The sequence below is a fragment of the Danio aesculapii genome, chromosome 10 (assembly GCF_903798145.1).
Source record: "Danio aesculapii chromosome 10, fDanAes4.1, whole genome shotgun sequence".
NCBI lineage: Eukaryota > Metazoa > Chordata > Actinopteri > Cypriniformes > Danionidae > Danio > Danio aesculapii.
The window spans coordinates 36,993,548-37,016,323 of NC_079444.1; the positions used below are offsets into that span (position 1 = coordinate 36,993,548).

Consider the following 22,776-nt stretch of genomic DNA (forward strand, 5'->3'; position numbering starts at 1 on the left):
GTGTAGTAATCTTGTTTAGGCAATCTTTTGGAGTTTTACATTTTAAAGGTCAAATATTTACAAGTTCGGTTTTCAATTTTCCTCGTGAAAAAGAGAATGATTTCGTATTCTCTGGGCCAGCGCATCCAGAGGTGACCTAGAATAATGAGGGCTGCGTCCTCTCTAATATTAATTATTATTATTATTATTATTATTATTATTATTATTATTATTATTATTATTATTATTATTATTATTATTATTAATGGTAATAAAAGCAACAATGAGTAATCATTCTATTTGAAACTGCATACAGTAAGTAAAAAATTAATATTTAATAAATAAGTATTTAACAATTTTTTTATATTTAATAAATGCCGTCTTGATGAACAGTAATAAGTAAACCAAACTTTTGAAACTGTGTAGATCAGTGGGTTAGTTTAATAAAATAATTTAATGTGCGTGTTGAATATAATAGACGTTTGTTGATAGGCGTTTTGTTAACCTCTTCTTCGTCGGTTGCAAATCTTTTTAAATGCATTAAAGGGCAGCGCAAATATTAGTCTTACCCTGGAGTTTGTTCACCCTTCGCCTATGTATATACGTATATACAGCTATAAATTTGATTTCATTTTTTTATTTTTTTTGGAGGGGGGGATCTGTGCCCCTGTAGAGCTTTATGTCTAGCAACGCCCCTGACTATAGTCATTACTGCTTTTATTAGTATTACCATTAATAATAATAAGAATACTAATTAATATTAGAGGGATTTCTTAAGGATCATGTGACTCTGACTCTGAAGAGATGTGATCACAGCTGAAGCTACTCATGTACTGATTGCATGGACTATAAAGTCAGCACACAAACACACAGAAGTTGCTGAGTCTGTCTGCAATCATGGGGATGTAGGCCAGGTGTGTGAGTGGTGCATGAATGAATCTTGTAGTTCATTTAATGGCGGATTTGTAGTTCTATGCAATGTGAATGTTCTCCAGCGATTTATGATGGTTAGATCGCTGATGATCGTGACAGATGTGTATGTGCTGGATATGCATTCATCATATCTGAGCAAAAAATGCTCAAAGTAGCCTTTTGTCTTGACTTCAATTAAAAAAAATATGAATCACCAAGGGTCACAGTTTCAGCTAAAAATATATATATTTTTAATGTTCTATCAAACAAAAATCAACATGTATCATAGCCTGAGGACGAGTAAATGAAAAGCAAATGTTCATATTTAATTGAGCTGTCTGTTTAAAGAGTTATGGTTTACCCAAAAATCCAAATGTACTCATTATTTACTCACGCTCAAGGGGTTCCAAACTTTTAGGAGTTTCCTTATGTTGAGCATAAAAGAAGATATTTTGAAGAATGCTGAAAAACCATTGATTTCCATAGTTGGAAAAACAAATAATATGGAAGTCAGTGGTTACAGGTTTCCAACATTGTTCAAAATATCTTTTCTGTGTGTTTAACAGCTGAAAGAAACTCATAAATATTTGAAACATGTATATTAAGGCTTCAGTTTTTGGGTGAACTATACCTTTAACTGCACTAGTCTTGCAGATCTCACAGGCTACTATAGGGAAACATCCCGTATCTCTGAATTTGCTGGTTTTGGGTTTGCTCATTCAGCTGAAAGCAGACGGCGATGGCCGCGTTCAGCTAGCTGGACTGTCGTCTTAGCCTCCGTCTGAACTCTGCGTCTAGCGGAGCCGTGATGTCAGAACGCACTCGCGGTTGCCATGCCAGCAGTGCAGTCGCCCCCATGAGGAGGCCTGCAGCTCCCTTCCATATAATAACAGTTATTTATAGCTGACAGCCCTGTTTGCTGAAGGGGAGCACAAAAAGGAGAGAGAGGGAGAGACAATCCAGTCAGATTTCAAACTGTGTGCTCTGATGCTGCTATTTACCAGACTCACAGGTGCGACTGATGCTCGAATCTGGCTCTAGGTTTCGATCAGTGCTGATTGTGATGCATTTTGTGACTGACAAATTTACATGCATCCATTAAAGGGATTGTTCACCCAAAACTGAAAATGTACACACCATCGCGTGGTTTTAAACATTAATGAGTTCTCTTTTGGTGAACGCAAAAGAAGATATACTCTGTAAAAAATTCCACACAATCAATTTGTGTTGGGACAATAGCCCCTTTCACACAGTGAGACCGGTAAATATCCGGAAAATTTCCAGAATTACTTTACCGGTAAATTCAAAAAAGCGCTGTTCAAATAGGCACAGACGTCACAGGTTTTTTCCAGAAAAGACCATTCACACATCCATTCCAAAATACCGGTAAATTCTGACATCATTAACCAGAAATGACCTCTGAACGGCTGCGCTAGTATTTGTAAACATTACAATTACAAACTCTGTGGATGGATAAGTATTGTGAACAACTTTGATGAAAACATATAGAGAAACACTTTCGCATGTCGCGATGTTCATAATATGTGTGTGTGCTGGCGCTCACCGGCTGCTTTACGTGCACACGCATCAGAGCTTGAAGGTAAACAAACAACGGCTTATCATAAGCATTTTATCGATATTTTTTTCCTCAGTTGGCATTAAGAAGGAACAGAAATGTTATCTGACTAACATCTAGCAGCTGAATGTGTCTGGAAAATTTTTCACAGGCTTTTATTCTCATAAACCGTGCGGATGTGAATCCGTCTAAGTGTTCTGATTGGCTAAAGTAGACGTCTTACGTCAGCGTGTTCTAGACGTAAGCGCGCTCTTTCCAGCAATCTTCCTTCTGCATTCACACAGCGCAGCATTCCGGCAAATTACCTGTAATGTTACAACGTCTCTTTCCGGAAAATAGCCAGAACAACTTTACCGGTATTTTCAAAAAGGGCCTGTTCACACATACAGACCTTTCCGGAAAATTGACGGTAATTTTCCGGAAAGGTCTGTATGTGTGAAAGAGGCTTATACGAAAGAATTGCGTCCAGTTTTTACATATATTGCTACTGAGAATGTGCGAGTGATCTGAAGTGGTGTCGCACGTTACTGCAGTAAAGTGCGGCACAGCACAATATGGTCTAACCATAGGCTGTAAAAGATATGGATGTAGTATCCATGACGTCACCCATAGGTTTCTGAAGAACCCCAAAAGAAGCTACCAGTAGGGGTGACCAACCGTTGCCATTTGGTTCGCACGTCATTGCACCGACTGGGGGATATCAAACAAGGGCAAAGAGGCGGAGCTACAGACGCCTGCTATCATTTTGCTTAGACGGGCTTTTCTTTGGGAGAAACACTTAATACTTCATTACCTGCAACTCGTTTGTGTTCTGACCACATGTGCTTGGTTGTATACTATATTAATAAAGTGTTTAGAGTTTTAAAAATGCTGTTGTAATACATTGAGCCACCAAACTTTGTTCTTATGATGTTTTTCTACAGGAGGGAAGCACAAATTACATCCAAACACTTCAGATATAGTGTGTGTTAGTAAATGCAAGGTTATTTATGAAATCCAGGCATAACACTGTATGACAACGTTTCAGATGACTGTTCTAGAGCCTACAGCTAATCAATAATTCCAAAATGCAACTGACTGTGTAAAGCCACATAAAACAAAACCAAAATAAGTTTTATATGCCGAGTTCAGCGGCTAATCAGCCGGAATCAGCTGAGGTGAAGTGACTGCGACCAGCGAGACCTAGCTGTCACTCACGTGGCCACGCTCTTAATTATGCAGACTTAATATAACCAAATATAAAGGAAACGGATGAGTTATAAAAAATTCACCCCCTCACATGTCATCACATTGTCATGAAGAGTAATAATAGCTATATGCACCAAAATCGTTCTTTGTACCAGGCTGTAAACACCTTTTTTCTGCTGTTGGCCATTTTAACATTTTAAAGAAAGCTGAAAACGTAACCATTGTTCCAATAGTAGGAAAAACAACTATGGAAGTCAATGGTTACTGGTTTGCAACATTCTTCAAAATGTCTGCTTTGTTCAACAGAAAAAAAAAATCAATTTTGAAACACGCACTCACTCACATATACTCTGGCATATATTTAATGCACAGGGTGCCCTTCCGACTGCAAGTTTTTAAGCAATTAGAAGACAAAACAAGTCCAAATTGTCATATTTAGGTCAACTATCGCTTTAAGGTTTAAGCAAAAACAATTTTTAATGCACTTTTCAATTTGGAGATCTTTTGGAGTTTCATGAAAACAGCAGCTCTTATATGTACCACATTTACAGTTTTCTTTTCATATTTGTATTATGAAGGGTTTTATAGGAAGATTTGCTCATACATAATTTGCTTGATCATAAAGAAATGTATTATTCTACAAAAAATTGATGTTGGTCATGAAGTGATCTGATCAAAACAATAATTAAGAACAGTTTGTGTATTGTCTATTGCAATAACACATAATCAATCAACTGGGGAAGTACGTTAATAACTGTTAATGTTTTTTTTTTTTTTTTTACATGCAAGGTCCAGTATTGAATCAGACTTTGTGCTTTATCATAACCATCATGCTTACTGCTGTTGTTGAAGTTGTCCTGTGGATGTTGATGATGCAGATGCATGTGAAGGCCTGTTTGTCAGGCTCCACCCCCTGATGTTGACTGTGCTCTGCTGCCCTCTGCAGGTCAAGCTGATGAAGTACATCTGTAAGCAGCTGCAGTGTAAGCAGAAGGTGCCAGACACTGAGCGGCCGGCGGCGCTGAACAGCTACCCACGGTTGGAGGACTGGTTACGCATCATCAACGTCAGACCTGCACTCATAGAGGTGTGTGTGTGTTTAGAAAGTGGAAATGTAAGCAAAATTCATATCATATGTCGCGCTGGTACACAAAGCTAGTCTTAAGTTGCATGGGTATGTTTTTCGCCAATAGCCAAAAATACATTGTAATGAGTCAAAATGATACATTTTTCTTTTATGCCAGAAACTCATTAGCATTTAAAATAAATATTCTGTTCCATAAAGTTTTGAAAATGTCTTAATTAAATTGATCAGAACTCAATTTTTTATTATATTATTATAATATGCATTACCACACACTTCATTTAGACATGTTTAAAGGTGATTTTCTCAATATTTTATATATACACTACCTGACAAAAGTCACCTATCCAAGTTTTAGGAACCACAAATAATAACTGGACTTCTAGTAGATCATTTGATATCAGAAGTGGCTTATATGAAAGGCAAAGGCCTCTAGATTACGCTTATTTTAGCTAAATATAAAATATAATCATGCCTTGATTTTTAATTATTTAATGAGGACAGTAAGGTCTGACTTTGCTTAGACAAAACTCTTGTCACTTAACACAAATGATGTACAGTACATTTTTATGTCTGGTGACTGGGCTGGCCAATCCTGGAGCATCTTGACCTTCTTGGATTTCAGGAACTTTGATGTGGAGGCTGAAGTATGAGGGGGGAGTTAGGGCTGACGGTTGCAAACCATTTATGCGGGTTGAATTTAAACAAAAAAATAAATAAAATTAATTAATGTTCAACTTAATTTGTTTGTTTAAATTCAGCCCATATCATTTTTTCCCAACCACTCACCTGAAATAAATAGTAATGATTAAATTTAACAGGATTTAGTGTATATAGCTATCATGTTTAATTGCTTAAATATTTGGCAGATTATTATTATTATTATTATTTAAGTAAATATTACAAGATAAATTTAGCAAGTTTTTATTTTATTTTACTTTTTAAACGAGTCAAATTCTTTGTTTGCACACACAAAACTAAGACACAATTTTAATATATTGATTTTGATTAATATAATATATTCATAATAAAAGAACGAAGACTTACTCAAGACTTGAAAGGGGTAGAAAAGCTTGTGTAAGAATATTTTGATGATAAAACACATTCTAATATGTTTTTTAATTCATATTTTAAATGTATTTTTAAATGATATTAGAGAACATATTTGTTCAGGAAGTATTTAAGGAAAATATTTGTCTTTTGGAGGAATTTTTCTATATTTATCATTAATCAAACTAAAAGATTGTATATGACTCTTTTCAGTGTTGTTGTTTGTAGGTTTTTTGTAAAATCAATAGAAACCGATATGATTGCATGTTATATATTGTATATTTAGTTTAGGTTTTGACATGAATATAGAAAATGCTGCTGATATGGCATTAAAACTTAAATAACTTATATAAATAAATAAATAAATATAAGAACAAAACCGGGTGTCCCCATATAAAGACAGGTTTCCCACTCCGTCACTTTGGCTCTTAACAGGGTCTGAATCCTCTTAGAAAATCACAAATTTTTCTAACAAAAATACATATTGGTTAGTTGAGAGTGTGAGTGAGGATGTGTTTTTATGTGTTTTTATGCTTTGTAGTTTAATATCCTTGAGTAAAGCTGAGGAATTAGAAATTCTGCTGTGTTTTGTCAGTTTGGCCACAGCCACATTCCCAGCAGGCCTAAGATACACGACTCTAATTACCCAGCATGCTGAGTCAGCCTCTCTGTGTCTCTCTCGCCAACACTCATACAGTACAGTACAACATCCAGACTCACACACTGCACCGGACTCTCATCTCTTCCTCATCTAAATCAGTTAAAGTACATATAGCTTTGGAAAAAATACCACCACTTGAAAATACTCAGGTTTCTATATTCACAATTTATGGTTATGTATTTGAGTAAAACACACGGTGCAATCTGCTGTTAAAAACTAGCCTAGATCACGTCTGCTGTTAAAAAATAAGTCTACAGCATCATCTACTGTTAAAAAATAAGTCTACAGCATCATCTACTGTTAAAAAAAAAGCCTAGAGCATCATCTACTGTTAAAAACTAGCCTACATCGCTGTCTGCTGTTAAAAACTAGCCTAGAGCATCATCTACTGTTAAAAACTAGCCTAGAGCACAATCTACAGTCAAAAACTAGCCTAGAGCATCATCTACTGTTATAAACTAGCCTAGAGCACCATCTAATGTTAAAAACTAGCCTAAATCGCCGTCTGCTGTTAAAAACTAGCCTAGAGCATCATCTACTGTTAAAAACTAGCCTAGAGCACCGTCTACTGTTAAAAACTAGCCTACATCGCCATCTGCTGTTAAAAACTAGCCTAGAGCATCATTTAATGTCAAAAACTAGCCTATAGCACCATCTACTGTTAAAACTTGCCTAGATTGCCGTCTGCTGTTAAAAACTAGCCTAGAGCACCATCTACTGTTAGAAACTAGCCTAAAGCACCATCTACTGTTAAAAACTGGCCTACAGCACCATCTACTGTTAAAAATTAGCCTAGATCGCCGTCTGCTGTTAAAAACTAACCTATAGCACCATCTACTGTTAAAAACTAGCTTAGATCGCTGTATGCTGTTAAAAACTAGCCTAGAGCATCATATACTGTTAAAAACTAGCCTAGAGCATCATCTACTGTCAAAAACTAGCCTATAGCACCATCTACTGTTAAAAACTTGCCTAGATCGCTGTCTGTTGTTAAAAACTAGCCTAGAGCATCATATACTGTTAAAAACTAGCCTAGAGCACCATCTACTGTTAAAAACTTGTCTAGATCGTCGTCTGTTGTTAAAAACTAGCCTAAAGCATCATATACTGTTAAAAACTAGCCTAGAGCTCCATCTACTGCTAAAAACTAGCCTAGGACGCAATCTCCTGTGAAAAACGAATGTAGAACGCTGTCTGCTGGTAAAAACTAGACTAGAGCACCATCTCCTGTAATAAACTAGCCTAGAGCGCCATCTACTGTTAAAAACTATCCTAGAGCGTTGTCAGCTGATAAAAACTTGTATAGAGTGACATCTGCTGTTAAAAATAGTCTAGAGCACTGTCTGTTGTTAAAAACAAACCTAGAATGCTGTCTGCTGTTAAAAACTAGCCTAGAGCACCATCTGCTGGTAAAAACTAGACTAGAACGTTGTCTGCTGTTTAAAAACTCGCCTAGAATGCTATCTACTGTTAAAAATTAGCCTAGAGCGTCGTCAGCTGATAAAAACTTGCATAGTTTGATATCTGCTGTTAAAACTAGCCTAGAGCACTGTCTGCCGTTTAAAACAAACCTAGAATGCTGTCTGCTGTAAAAATTAGCATAGAGCACTATCTACTGTTAAAAACTATCCTAGAATGCCATATCCTGTTAAAAACGAACCTAGAATGCTGTCTGATGTTACCATTTGCTGGTAAAAACTAGTCTAGACCATCGTCTGCTGTTAAAAACTAGCCTAGAGCACCATCTAATGTTAAAAACTAGCCTAGACCGCCATCTACTGTTAAAAACTAGCCTAGAGCGCCGTCTACTGTTAAAAAAAAACTAGCCTTGAGAGCCATCTGCTGGTGAAAACAAGACTAAAGTGCCATCTGCTGCTAAAAATAAGCATAGATTGCCGTCTGCTGTAAAAATAACTAGCCTAGAGTGCCCTCTGCTGGTGAAAACCAGCCTAGAGCACCGTCTGCTGATTAAAAAGTAGCCTAGAGTGCCATCTACTGTTAAAAAGTAGCCTAGATTGCCATCTACTGTTAAAAAGTAGCCTAGAGCACCATCTACTGTTAAAAACTGAACTATCCATTCAAGAAAAAATAACAAGCATTTTGAATCAGTGGATATCCAATTTCTCAAAGACTTTTCACCACAGCTCCATCAATGTTAGTAGAATATGTTAATATATACTTGCAAAGTTGCTTACTTTATAGTCGGTAGAATTGGGAGTATCCAAACAGTGTTAGCAGATATCAAGCAAACAGTCAATTGATATAGTACTCTGGCTGTCTGATTGTTACTAGAATCAACAGAAAGTTTAAAGAGGACCATCAGAATGAAGTGTTACAGTATTTTACACAGGACTCAAGTCTGATTCTGTCCTTCCTGCTCTCTCCAGGCAGTGAACGTGAAGCTGTCATTGGATGCTCTGCTGCAGATGCCCATCATTCAGGTAAAGGAAACCATGAGACGGCTGGGCTCCACTTCAGAGGACTGTACCAGGCTATGTGCCGCCCTCAATTGCTTAAAGAGTGCCTCTGAGTCAGGTGAGAGCTTTTTACCTGACATTCACTCACTTAATAGGTGTGTGTTTGGGATTGATATACTGTATATTGTACAGGGAGTGTGGAAGGTGGATGACAACAAAAGTTTTTATAGGTGCCACAGAGTGCATTGATTCAATGTGTTAAATAGTTTGAATTGAATACTAAAGTTCTTCCGAAACAAATGAGATTTGTTCACTTTTAGGGGACTTTAAAGAGGACAGCGGTTGTTGGTTCTCCGAGCCCATGAGACGGGACAGTGGCGGCTTAACTCCAGTGGACCAGATCCCATTATTAGGGGGTTCCCTGCGACCCCACAGCCCCTCTCCTCTTGCCCGGCCCATGACTACACCCCTCACCACCTGCCCACACCCCCGCTACATCCTATCACCCGGCGAGGCACACATCTATCATGGATACGCGGAGAGTCTGACAGACCCCAGCCCATATTACACGTCCCGGCCTGTCAGACTCCACGGACATACCTCGACTCCGCCCATAACCCCGCCCTCCCGCAGGAGACACCGCCTCAAGCCTCCCTGCACTCCTCCTCCCCCCTCCCGTAAAGTCCTGCACCTCCTTCCCAACATCACACTGACCCGCAGCAAGAGTCACGAGAGTCAGTTGGGACACCGCATTGAAGACACACCCACAAACAAGTAGGTCACAATGAGTAGTATTTAACCCTATAAAGGCACTAATGTTATTTAACCTTACAAGGGGCACTAATGGTATTTAACCCTATGAAGGACACTAATGGTATTTAACTTTACAAGGGGCACTAATGGTATTTAACCCTATGAAGGACGCTAATAGTATTTAACTTTACAAGGGGCGCTAATTGTATTTAACCCTATGAAGGACACTAATGGTATTTAACTTTACGAGGGGCACTAATGGTATTTAACCCTATGAAGGACACTAATGGTATTTAACTTTACGAGGGGCACTAATGGTATTCAACACTATGAAGGACACTAATGGTATTTAACTTTACGAGGGGAACTAATGGTATTTAACCCTATGAAGGACACTAATGGTATTTAACTTTACAAGGGGCACTAATGGTATTTAACACTATGAAGGACACTAATGGTATTTAACTTTACAAGGGGCACTAATGGTATTTAACCCTATGAAGGGCGCTAATGGTATTTAACTTTACAAGGGGCACTAATGGTATTTAACCCTATGAAGGGCGCTAATGGTATTTAACTTTACAAGGGGCACTAATGGTATTTAACCCTATGAAGGACGCTAATGGTATTTAACTTTACAAGGGGCACTAATGGTATTTAACCCTATGAAGGGCGCTAATGGTATTTAACTTTACAAGGGGCACTAATGGTATTTAACACTATGAAGGACGCTAATGGTATTTAACTTTACAAGAGGCACTAATGGTATTTAACCCTATGAAGGGCGCTAATGGTATTTAACTTTACAAGGGGCACTAATGGTATTTAACCCTATGAAGGACGCTAATGGTATTTAACTTTACAAGGGGCACTAATGGTATTTAACCCTATGAAGGACACTAATGGTATTTAACTTTACAAGGGGCACTTATGGTATTTAACCCTATGAAGGACACTAATGGTATTTAACTTAGCAAGGGGCACTAATGGTATTTAACCCTATGAAGGACGCTAATGGTATTTAACTTTACAAGGGGCACTAATGGTATTTAACCCTATGAAGGACGCTAATGGTATTTAACTTAGCAAGGGGCACTTATGGTATTTAACCCTATGAAGGACACTAATGGTATTTAACTTAGCAAGGGGCACTTATGGTATTTAACCCTATGAAGGACACTAATGGTATTTAACTTTACAAGGGGCACTTATGGTATTTAACCCTATGAAGGACACTAATGGTATTTAACTTAGCAAGGGGCACTTATGGTATTTAACCCTATGAAGGACACTAATGATATTTAACTTAACAAGGGGCACTAATGGTATTTAACCCTATGAAGGACACTAATGGTATTTAACTTTATAAGGGGCACTAATAGTATTTAACCCCATTAAGGGTGCCAATGGTATTTAACTTTACAAGGGGCCCTAATAGTATTTAACCATATGAAGGACACTAATGGTATTTAACTTTACAAGGGGCCCTAATAGTATTTAACTCTATGAAGGACACTAATGGTATTTAACTTTACAAGGGGCCTTAATAGTGTTTAACCCTAGTAAGGACACTAATGGTATTTAATTTTACAAGGGGCACTAATAATATTTATAGTTCTCATCCCCCATAGGCAGCAATGGTCCTGAGATGTAAAAATCACACCATGACCTGTTTGCAGAAGACAGAAGTGTTTTGTTTTTGGCACAAAGGTGTTCTTTGAGCTTTTTATGATTATAGTAGAACCACTGAAGTCACACGCAAAGTTTTGACAATATTTTTGGTTCTTTTTCTGCACTTTGAACATCTCAGGACCATTGCTGTCTATGGAGGATGATGGAGCTTTCAGATTTCATCCAGAGGCGGTAATGGTATTTAACCATAAGTAGGGAACTAATTGTATTACACGCATGGGGGCCAAAGTGGAATTCAATCCTATCATGGTCACTACAATATTTATCCACATGTGGGGCAATAATAGTATTTAATTAAATGGAGAGAACTAATGGTATTTAACCCTACATGGGACACTGGTGGTATTTAACCCTATGTAGGGCACTAATGGTGTTACACACATGGGGCCCAAGTGGAATTCAATCCTACAATGGTCGCTATGATATTTATCCCCCTTAATTCTACTAATAAAGTACTAATAGTACAAAGATTTTCCCAACCATAAATATAATATATTTTCAAAGTATTATGTTGATGATGATGATGTATGGATTTGTTATCTAAAACTGTCAGAGTTTGTTTATACACAGAGAGAATTGGTTTAAGAGGAAAAGTGCTATTCAATCCTATGATGGTCACTATGATATTCATCCCAACGAGGGGCAGTAATAGTATTTAATTCTATGGAGAGTACTATTGTAATTAACCCTACATGGGGCACTAATGGTATTTAACCCTAAGTGGTGCACTAATGGTATTTAACACTACATGGGGCACTAAATATATTTAACCCTACGTGGGGCACTAATCGTATTGAATCCTAAATTGAACACTAAAGGTGTTACACACATCAGGAACCAATGTGGTATTCAACCCTATTATGATCACTATGATATTTAACCCCATGTGGGTCACTCGTGGTATTTAAGCCTACTGCTTTTGCAATGCAGTTTATTAAGGTCTTTTAAATATTAAATCTAATTATCAACTGAAATGTCTTGTGCACAAACTAATCTGATTGTTTGAGCATATAGAATTACTTTGTCAAGTCACCTTTTTTTATAAGGATTAATACAATGTAGAGTGTGTTTGCTGTTTTAAAAGAGTGAACAGTTAATAATATTAAAACTCAGATAAGAAATTTAATGTCACAATGTAATTAAATACTAAATAAACTGTTTAAAGCCTCATGGATGAAATATTATTTTCAAAGAAACATAAACACACTTTTTTATTTCTTTATTTTCTCCCAATGAAGTCTTTTTGCTGAGACTGCAATTTAAACATGTTTTAATATGATTTAATATTGATGTCATTTTAAAATAATAGGTTTTACAGGGGTAAATCATTAAATACTGCAGTCCGTGGAGTTATGCTTGTTTCTGCGCAGTGACTAATAGCAATCTGTGATCATCACACGTCCTGACCACTAGTGCCAACAATGTGACCACAGAATAACGACTCTTGTCTTGCCGGCTGTTTCGTGACATTTTTGTTAGTGTTTGCCGTTTCAACAGCTGTTTTAGCTATTTGACGGCCAGTATTTTAATCAAAAATTTGACAAAATGTGTCTCATGAACCTTCTAGTCTTAAAGCTTAGGCTTAGTGCATTTATTTAAACTTTTGATCAATAAAATGTAATATATCCAATTACATTTTGGCTGGCTATATATACAATTATATATTTTTAACATTTCCCAAGCGATGTTTAACAGAGCAGGAAAGTTTTCACACTTTTTCCTATAATATTCTTTTCTTTTAGTCTTGCTTTAGTTTGGATGGAATAAAAACAATTTTTAATTTTTGTTTTTATTTGATGTCAATATTATTTTCCCCCTTAAGAATTTGTTTATTCTATTGACTACTAAATAAACCAATGTCGTCCAATGACTTGCCAAATTAACATACATTTTTTAGTTCACTTAATTAACCTAGTTAAGCCTTTAAATGTCACTTTAAGCTAAATACTAGTATCTTGCACAATAACTAGTAAAATAAAATTTACTGTCATCATTGCAAAGACATGAAAATGTGTTATAAGGAAATTAGAAAATTAAATTAAGAAATTAGTTATTAAAACTATTATATTTAAAAATCTCTTTATTTTCTCCTTCTCTTCTCTTTATTTTCATTCTTCGATTAAATATTGTTTGATTTAATTAAAATAAATTATATTACAATTTATGGGTCAGTTGGCATAATCCCTTTATTAATCTGGGGTTGCCACAGTGGAATGAACTGCCAATTTATCGAGCATATGTTTTACGCAGCGGATGCCTTTCCAGCTGCAACAACTGCAATCACTGGGAAACATCCATACACACTCATTCACACATATACACTACAGACAATTTAGCTTACCCAATTCACCTATAATGCATGTCTTTGGACTGTGGGAGAACCCTGGAGGAAACCCACACGAACACAAGGGGAACATGTGACGTTGTGTGGACGTAACCACTATGATATCTATCATACGTTGGATATCATACGTTTCCAACACAACATAAATCAACCAAATATCAATGTAATTTGACGTTGTTATTGGACGTCAAAATAACAATATTCTTAGACACTCGCTAGACATTGAATTTTGGTCACCTGACTTCATGACCTAAATCTAACCTAAAATTAACGTCTTATGATGTTGTGTGCCTGCTGGGAATATTTCCTCAGTCAGTATGTGGGAGGGTTGGGCGATGTCAACCAATTTGGCATCGTACAACGTCTAATGTGAAACATTGCGATGGACGATGGCATCGTCGTCATAGGCTGCAGTGAATTAATTATTCATGAATAATTTATTAATTCATAACAAATTAATTATTTGTAGCCTACCGTTTCAACTACCTGACCCGCATGGTCTTTGTTTTACCCATAAACACATCATAAAAAAAATAAGTTACATACAAATGACCACCTGTCAATCACATTTTTCTGCGGGACTCTGGCATGAATAGGATAAGTGATCTGTGTTGTTATAATGGCGTCGACAAACTTGCTCAGTAAACGTACAAGCTTGAAAGCGAAAGATTGAAGCTGATTTAGTCTTTAGTCGACTGTCACAACCCCCCCCATCTAGCGTGATTTTGGCGACCGTCTGCCCCCCCATTGGCATCGTCTATCGGCCCAACCCTAGTATGTGGTTGAATCAGTTTGCCATTTTCTTATCCTTAGAAAAACTGACGAACCCTTCTGATAATTTGTGGAATCCTCTATAGAAGATGCACGATCAGAGGTTGAAAAAGCCTCGCACTGCAGACAAATAGAGTGACAGAATCAAAAAAGCTTTGAAATTGTGCAGTGAAAAGAAATAATATAGATTGTGGCATAAAACACATGAAAACGAAAGTATTGAGCCTGATTTAAAAATGTCAGGAGTAGACGGTACAAATATTTGTGTAAAAATGTAAGGAGTAAAGTATTGATACCAGAAAAATCTACTGAAGTACAGTAACGAAGTATTACTTACCATCTCTGAAGAAGACATCCCAAACATGTAGTGTTGGTGGTCCTCCAGCAACGTGGTTGAGAAACACTGGTATAAAAGATGGCTGTATTATTGTATATGATGACACGAGAAACCCATACCACTGTTTTGTCATGGCAAATCTTTAAATAAATGTGTAAAAAAATCAAATATATATATATATATATATATATATATATATATATATATATATATATATATATATATATATATATATATATATATATATATATATATACATACACACATTTATATTTTTATATATATATATATATATATATATATATATATATATATATATATATATATATATATTTATATATATATATATATATATATATATATATATATATATATATTTATATATATATATATATATATATATATATATATATATATATATATATATATATATATTTATATATTTATATATATATTTATATATATATATATATATATATATATATATATATATATATATATATATAAATATATATATAAATATATATATTTATATATATATATATTTATATATATATTTATATATATATATATATATATATATATTAAATTCCGACTTAAGATGTAGGCAAGGCACAAGCAGTTTTTACAAAACTAGGGGATTTCCTCAGATATCATCCAAATAATCAGCTTGAACAACATATTAGTCAGTCATATTTAACATATTTAACCTACTCAATGATCCCCCTTAAGTAACCCTATCTGTCTTTATTCCCTCTTAGATGTGTAAAGAAGAACAAGCTGTTTCTGAACGTCCAGATTAATGGTAACGGCTGCGAAGACTCTCCATCCCGATCGCCCACTCTCTCCGTGCGGACCCCCGGAGCAGCCCCCGCCACGGCCCCGTACACTTTACCAGGCACCCCGACACTACAAGAGGAGCACAGCGGCCTAAGGAGTGAGTTCAACAGCGCAATTACAGCATCGGTCCATCTCCAGCTCAAATCCAGCAGACTGCAGTGAAGTGCCTGAGGAATGTTGATCAGACTGAGGTCACAGTTCAGCCTCTCAGCATGAAGAGGAAGCTTTCACCTGCGCTCCACACACACACATACACACACACATACACACACACACACGGTTGCAGCCGGTTTTCAGCAGTAAATGATTCACCAGCAGCTCTTTTAGAAAAGCACAGGCATTTACGGAGAGTCTAGACAAGCGTTTGTTGTGTTTTTGGAGGTGCAGTGTTGATGGTGGATTTGTTATGTCTGGAATGGTGTTGTTTACAGATTCTACATCAAATCAAAGTCTTTAATTTATATCGTATTCGGTTTTATCTTAGCGACTTATATTGCATTGAAGGCACCTATTTTGTCAGATCTTGTGTTCCCTGAGAATCAAACACTGGAGGTGAATTGTGAGCGGTGGTTTTTGTTATGTCTGGAATGGTTTTGTTAAGAGATGATACATCCAGTTAGAGTTTTTAATTTATATTTATGCATTTTGAATTTGGTTTTATCTTAAGTGACTTAAGCAGGTCGCACACCAGACTCGCGCGCACATGACAGTTAAAAGTATCACACACCAGACGCGCACATTCGCATGATATTTAACATAAAACTAATCAGATGGCGATCTGTGGTGCGCCAGGAATATGAACAGGGTCCTGAGTCGTGGTTGGGCGCCGCCAACAGCCGCCGACTTGCTGCGCCGGTGTGTGTACCCTGATGGAAACCTATGTTTAGAATTCTGAAATGTTGGTTGGCGCTTCTGGTGTGTGACCCCCTTTGCATTGCATTGAAGGCACTATTTTGTCAGATCTTGTTTTCCCTGAAATTCAAACACTGGAGGTGAAGTGTGAGGGGTGGTTTTTGTTATGTCTGGAATGGAGTTGTTTAGAGATACAATATCAAATCATAGTCTTTATTTTGTATTTGTGTATTTTGTATTTGGTTTTATCTAAAGTAACTTAAATTGCATTGAAGGCACCTATTTTGTCAGATCTTGCATTCCCTGGGAATCGAACACTGGAGGTGAATTGTGAGTGGTGGTTTTTGTTATGTCTATTACGGTGTTGTTTAGAGATGCTTCATCCAAAGTCTTTAATTTATATTTATGCATTTTTTATTTGGGTTTTATCTAACGAGACTTACGTTGCATTGCAGGCATCTATTTTGTGACATGATTGATGGTTTTTGTTATGTCTAGAACGTTGTTGTTTAGAGATACTACATCCAATCAAAGTCTTTAATTTATTTTGTATTTGGTTTTTATCTTAGAGACTTATATTGAATTGAAGGCACCTATTTTGTCAGCTCTTGCTTTCTATGGGGACCAAACACTGGAGGTGAATCGTGTGTGGTGGTTTTTGTTGCGTCTGGAATAGTGTTATTTAGAGATGCTACATCAAATCAAAGTATTTCATTTATTTTGTATTTGGTTTTTATCTTAGCGACTTACATTGCATTGAAGGCACTTATTTTGCTTTCCCTGGGAATCAAACACTGGAGGTGAATTGCGAGTGGTGGTTTTGTTACGCCTGGATTGGTGTTGTTTAGAGATACTATATCAAATCAAAGTTTTTACTTTATATTTATGCATTTTGTATTTGGTTTTACGTAAAGCAACTTACATTTGCAATGAAGGCACCTATTTTGTCAGATCTTGTGTTCCCCGGCAACCAAACTCACAGCCTTGATGTTGCTTTTGTAGCGTCATGCTGTTTGAGCTACAGGGAGGCATTTAAAGTCTGTGTGAAATCAAAATCTACAGTGTTTATTTTGCTGGCACACATAGTTGTTCTTTAGGTAAACAATTAATCCATGAAAGTTAATCCACTAAAAAAAAAAAAAAAAGTGTTTATTTTGGTAATCTTTAATCAAAGTCTGATCATTTGCTTCTGTGTTTGGAGTGGCGATCCTTATCTGTTGACGTCAGCCACAATATTCTTAACCACACCACTATTACTTTTAGTTTGCTATGAGGGAATGATGTGCAAAAAAGAAAGCCACGAACCCAACTCAACATTCCATTTCAGTTAAAAGTGCATCAACATACTGAAATAAATGTCTCAGCAACTTTCAGTTCATGTGGAATTTAAAGGGTGTTGCACAGAGGATGTGCCGCTTAGCGCCTCGCCACGCAAAACCTCGCCACGCAAAGCCTCGCCACATAGCTCCATGCATTTTAGAATTTTAAACATAGATTTTTAGCAGAGCACACACACCAGTCCAGCAAGTCGGCGGCTGTCCGTGGTGCACAGTTACGACACTGTTTATATTTCTACTGCGCCACAGAGCGCCATCTGAATAGATTGATCGGCCTGTATAAAGTATTTATTTAATTTAAGTGAAGTTTATTTATACACTAATTTTGAGAGGATCACGTGCTTATATTGCTTGCGGCTGGTCCCGCATTATCCAATTTATGATTTACCAATCAGACGATTCCTAAGCCACTATAAATACCCTAAGTTCCATATAACAGCCATCTTCGTTTTGAAGAATCCCCCCTTCCACCCCTACTTCTACTCCATTCCTAGACGAATGGCACGGTGGCCCAGTGGTTAGCGCTGTTGCCTCACAGCATGAACGTCACTGGTTCTAGTCCTTACCAAGCCAGCCGATGTTTCTGTGTGGAGTTTACATGTTCTCCCCATGCTCACGTGGGTTTTCCTCGGGTTTCCTCCCACCGTCCAAAAACATGCAACTTAAGTTAATTGACTAATCCAAATCGCCACCATAGACATGCTCCTAGTAAGTAGTTATCTCTTAAGAGCAATCACTATCTGTTCATTAGCTACTACAGCAGGGGAGTTCTTGAGCTCTACCTGAGCTCAAACTCCCCTCTTGCCTTGCAAACGGGAGGGAGCCCTTGACTCGAGGGTCTTATGAGTTCAGGGGTCTCTCCTGGGACAGCATGCCAAACAAGCTTTATAATCAATCATCAGCTAAGTGTGAACTCTTGAAATTCAACCTATTTAAATACAGGGCCTTGCAATGCGCAGGTCTGATATTGCGAGTCAACAAATGGGGACTTTTACATATAGCATCTTTTGCGCGCTCAGTTTGTTATTTCAAATGGAGATGTGCGGGTTCAGCTTGCAAATAGGAAGGGATGCACATGTGGTATGTCACGCTCACGTTTTCAGGCACAGCGAGTTGAGAAAAACATTTCAGAGTGCCGCGAGCAAACCAAGAGTCATGTGACAGGAACCAGCCAGGCAGCTTCACACATTGTATGGAATTACGCAGTAATAATAGTAGACTGATTACCTCAGATTAAGGATTTAACAAATGCAGATGCAGATCCTCCCTTAGGGAAGATCATTACATCACTTTCACCTCACATTTAGCTTCGACTTCGGTGCACTTGTTCAGCCCAACACAGGGTAGAATTCTCTCACTGAACATAAAAAAAATAATAAAATCAAATAGATAAATAAATAAAAAATAACTAAGGTGAAGCTATAAAGCAAACAACCCTGTGGCATTTATATGAAGTTGATATTGGGATGCTAGTCTTTAAACTTTTTGTGTAAAATTGATCCTTTTTTAAACTTTAGAGTTTTTATGTGAATGTTTATTAAATAGTTTCACAGAATGTTTTTTTCTAGCCCTCTAAAACCGCCCCAGAGTCTAATGTGACCCCTAGGAAAAATTATTTTCCCGCCCCTGCCTTTAAGGGTGCTTTCACACTAGCACTTTTGGTCCACACCTGGGTTCATTTGATGTCAGAATTTGGTTTGTTTGGCTAGAATCAACACAGTTTTTTGGGAAGGTAGATGCACCGTTTACCCGATTATAGCACATATACATGGTAAAACTCAGATTTTTGTTAAATGTCATCTTTAAACTGTCTCTATCTGTTTTGTCTCTAGATAATGTTACTGTCCACCGTAGTTCACCTCAGGCTCTGAGGAGAGACATTGGGCTGGCCGTCACTCACAGGTAACCCCACCTTCTGTCAACTTACTTAACCAATCAAAATCTTAGACTGGAAATATATGTAGAATTCTTTGGTAGAGACATTTTATTTAAAAAGGTTTGTTCATGTGTTTCCAGGTTTTCTACAAAGTCTTGGCTATCTCAGACATGTCAAGTGTGCCAGAAAAACATGATATTTGGGGTGAAATGTAAACATTGCAGGTGAGTAAAAATAAGTATTTAAAGGCATAGTCCTTGTAGAAATGAGACTTGTCACCTTTATGGTTTTTATCTTTCGTTGAACATAAAAGAAGGTGATTTGAAGAATGTTTCAGTTCCTGTTGACTGTAAAGGCAATGGAAACTGAAACTGTTTGTTATTTTGAATATTTTGGATAAGTTTCACTTTTTTAAAGTAACTTTCTTGCGTTTTGTGAGCATATCTTAAAGATCATTACATGTTTTTAATTGTGAAAATATTTTCAAGACAATTAATAAAATTTTTCATGATTTTCCTTCAAAATACACTAAAATCAGCAGCATATGTATATTTAGTATAATAAAAACTAAATAAGTATTGAACACATCATGTTTTTTTCCTGGGAATAATATTTCTAAAGGAGCTGTCGACATGATATTGAACCAGATTTTGGTTAAAAAAAAATCTTGAAAATGAGTTATGTATAATAACAATGGAATGACACAAGGAGAAAGTACTGAACTACTGACACATATTTAATACTTAATATAAAAGGCTTTTTTGGTGATGGTAGCATAATGACGCCTCTCATATGGAGAATGAAGTCACATGAATTGCTCAGGTGTTAGTTTTTCTCAGACTTCAACAGAGTGTAAACATCTTGATGGTTCTGTGGCTCTCGTTTACAAATCTGAGCCTTAATTTGCATTTTCTATTGGGTTTAAGTCAGGTGATTGGCTGGGCCATTCTACAGCTTGATTTTATTTCTCTGAAAGCATTTGAGAGTTTCCTTGGCTGTGTTTTGTATCATTGTCTTGCTGAAATGTCCAGCCTGGTTTCATCTTCATCATCCTGCTAATGTAGATGTTGGACTGAAGCAAATAATCTTCATTTACAATGACGAGCGGCAAAGGTTTGCTGAATAACCACTGAGAGATTTCAGCTGCTGTCTGGACTTTCATGCCTTTCTACACCTTCCTTTCTTCATGTGTTCAATACTTTTTACCTTCGTTTTATTTAATAATTATATTGGCTATTATTATTATTATTATTATTATTATTATTATTATTATTATAGTGAGGCGACGCAGTGGCGCAGTAAGTAGTGCTGTCGCCTCACAGCAAGAAGGTCGCTAGTTCGAGCCTCAGCTGGGTCAGTTGGTGTTTCTGTGTGGAGTTTGCATGTTCTCCCTGTGTTTGCGTGGATTTCCTCCGGGTGCTCCGGTTTCCACCACAGTCCAAAGACATGCGGTACAGGTGAATTGGGTAGGCTAAATTGTCCGTAGTGTATGAGTGTGTATGGATGTTTCCCAGAGATTGGTTGCAGCTGGAAAGGCATCTGCTGTGTAAAACGTGCTGGATCAGTTGGCGGTTCATTCTGCTTTGGCGACCCCGGATTAATAAAGGGACTAAGCTGTCAAGAAAATGAATGAATATTATTATAGAAAAACCTGTATGTAAAATTTTCATTTATCTATTTTGTTTTATTTTTACTACTGTTACATTTATATTATTTTATTTTTTAATCTTTTTTTGACCAGCATGTTTGTGTTTTCACAGTCGTCTAAATGCATATCACTCAATCACATGTGAACTTTTCTTCTGGTAGATTAAAGTGTCACAACAAATGCACTAAAGAAGCTCCACCATGCAGAATTTCCTTCCTGCCCAGTAAGATTCTCTTATCAGTTGTTTACATATAAAGCAATCATCATTCATCGCTCATATTTCGAATAATCTTATCTATGTCTCTCAGTCACAAAGATTCGCAGGACAGAGTCTGTGCCCTCAGACATCAACAATCCTGTGGACCGTCCACCTGAAGCGCCACAGTTTGGCACTCTACCGAAGGCAATCACAAAGAAGGTACTGACAACTGTCTGACAAAAGTATTCACCCTTCTGTGAATTTTCTTCTCTTTTTGAAATATTTCACAAATTATGTTTAACAGAGGAAGGAATTTTTCACAGTATGTCCCATAAAAAATTTTCTTCTGGAGAATTTTCTTAGTTATATTTCTTTAAAGTCTTATTTGTTTTATTTCAGCAATAATAAAAGCAGTTAAAAAAATATATATATTCAATATTCAAAAAATATCAATATTATTATCCCCTTTAAGCAGTATTTAATTTTTGATTGTGTACAGAACAAACCACTGTTATACAATGGCTTGCCTAATTACACAAACTTGCCTAATTAACCAAATTAAGCCTTTAAATGTCACTTTAAGCTGAATATTAAAAAACATTTTTTGTCAAATATTATGTACTGTCATCACAACAGATAAAAGAAATCAGTTATTAGATGTAAGTTATTAAAACTATTATGTTTAGAAATGTTATGTTTCCATTAAACAGAAATTTGGAGAAAATATTTAGAGGGGGGTTAATAATTTTGACTTCAACTGTGCCGGCATACTACAATATGATTTAGTATTCTATTTATTATTGTATATTGTGCACATAATATGCTTTCTTGACCTCTAAGTAGAGTAGACAGCATCTGAATGTTTGTTATCACTATGTTTCTGCAAACCTATTTCAAACTTCGTTTTACTTCAAAGCAAGGAGTAAAAATAATACTTGGGCTTCAGCCACTGGTTGATAAGAACAAAGATTACAATGGCGCATTATGTTGCTTGATAAATTATTTATAATTTAGACAGAAAAATTGTGTTTGTAGAATAAAAAAATATATTTGTGAGTATGTGAGTAATTTTACTTACTTGTGAATATAATTCATGTTTGTGGAACTCTATGATTTATTTGTGAATTTCATTATATTTGTTTTATGAATATGTTTGGTATTAGTCAATTGCTTCACATTTGTTTGTGGATCGTATTATATTTGTTTAGAATTATGACACAATTCTTTCTCCATAGCATTCCTTAAATAAACATTTGAAAA

At 36.4% G+C, this 22,776-nt stretch overlaps 1 protein-coding gene across 2 annotated transcripts in view; it reads left to right on the top strand.

The window, feature by feature from the left end:
- Nucleotides 1-22,776, top strand: part of ksr1a (kinase suppressor of ras 1a) — a 112,986-nt gene that overhangs the window by 70,979 nt on the left and 19,231 nt on the right. For both annotated transcript variants that reach the window (XM_056467209.1, XM_056467208.1), the window contains exons 2-9: nt 4,602-4,742; nt 8,838-8,985; nt 9,188-9,641; nt 15,526-15,701; nt 19,626-19,695; nt 19,810-19,893; nt 21,479-21,540; nt 21,626-21,735. In XM_056467209.1, the coding sequence (XP_056323184.1) occupies nt 4,602-4,742; nt 8,838-8,985; nt 9,188-9,641; nt 15,526-15,701; nt 19,626-19,695; nt 19,810-19,893; nt 21,479-21,540; nt 21,626-21,735 (1,245 nt within the window). The remainder of the gene's footprint in view (nt 1-4,601; nt 4,743-8,837; nt 8,986-9,187; nt 9,642-15,525; nt 15,702-19,625; nt 19,696-19,809; nt 19,894-21,478; nt 21,541-21,625; nt 21,736-22,776) is intronic.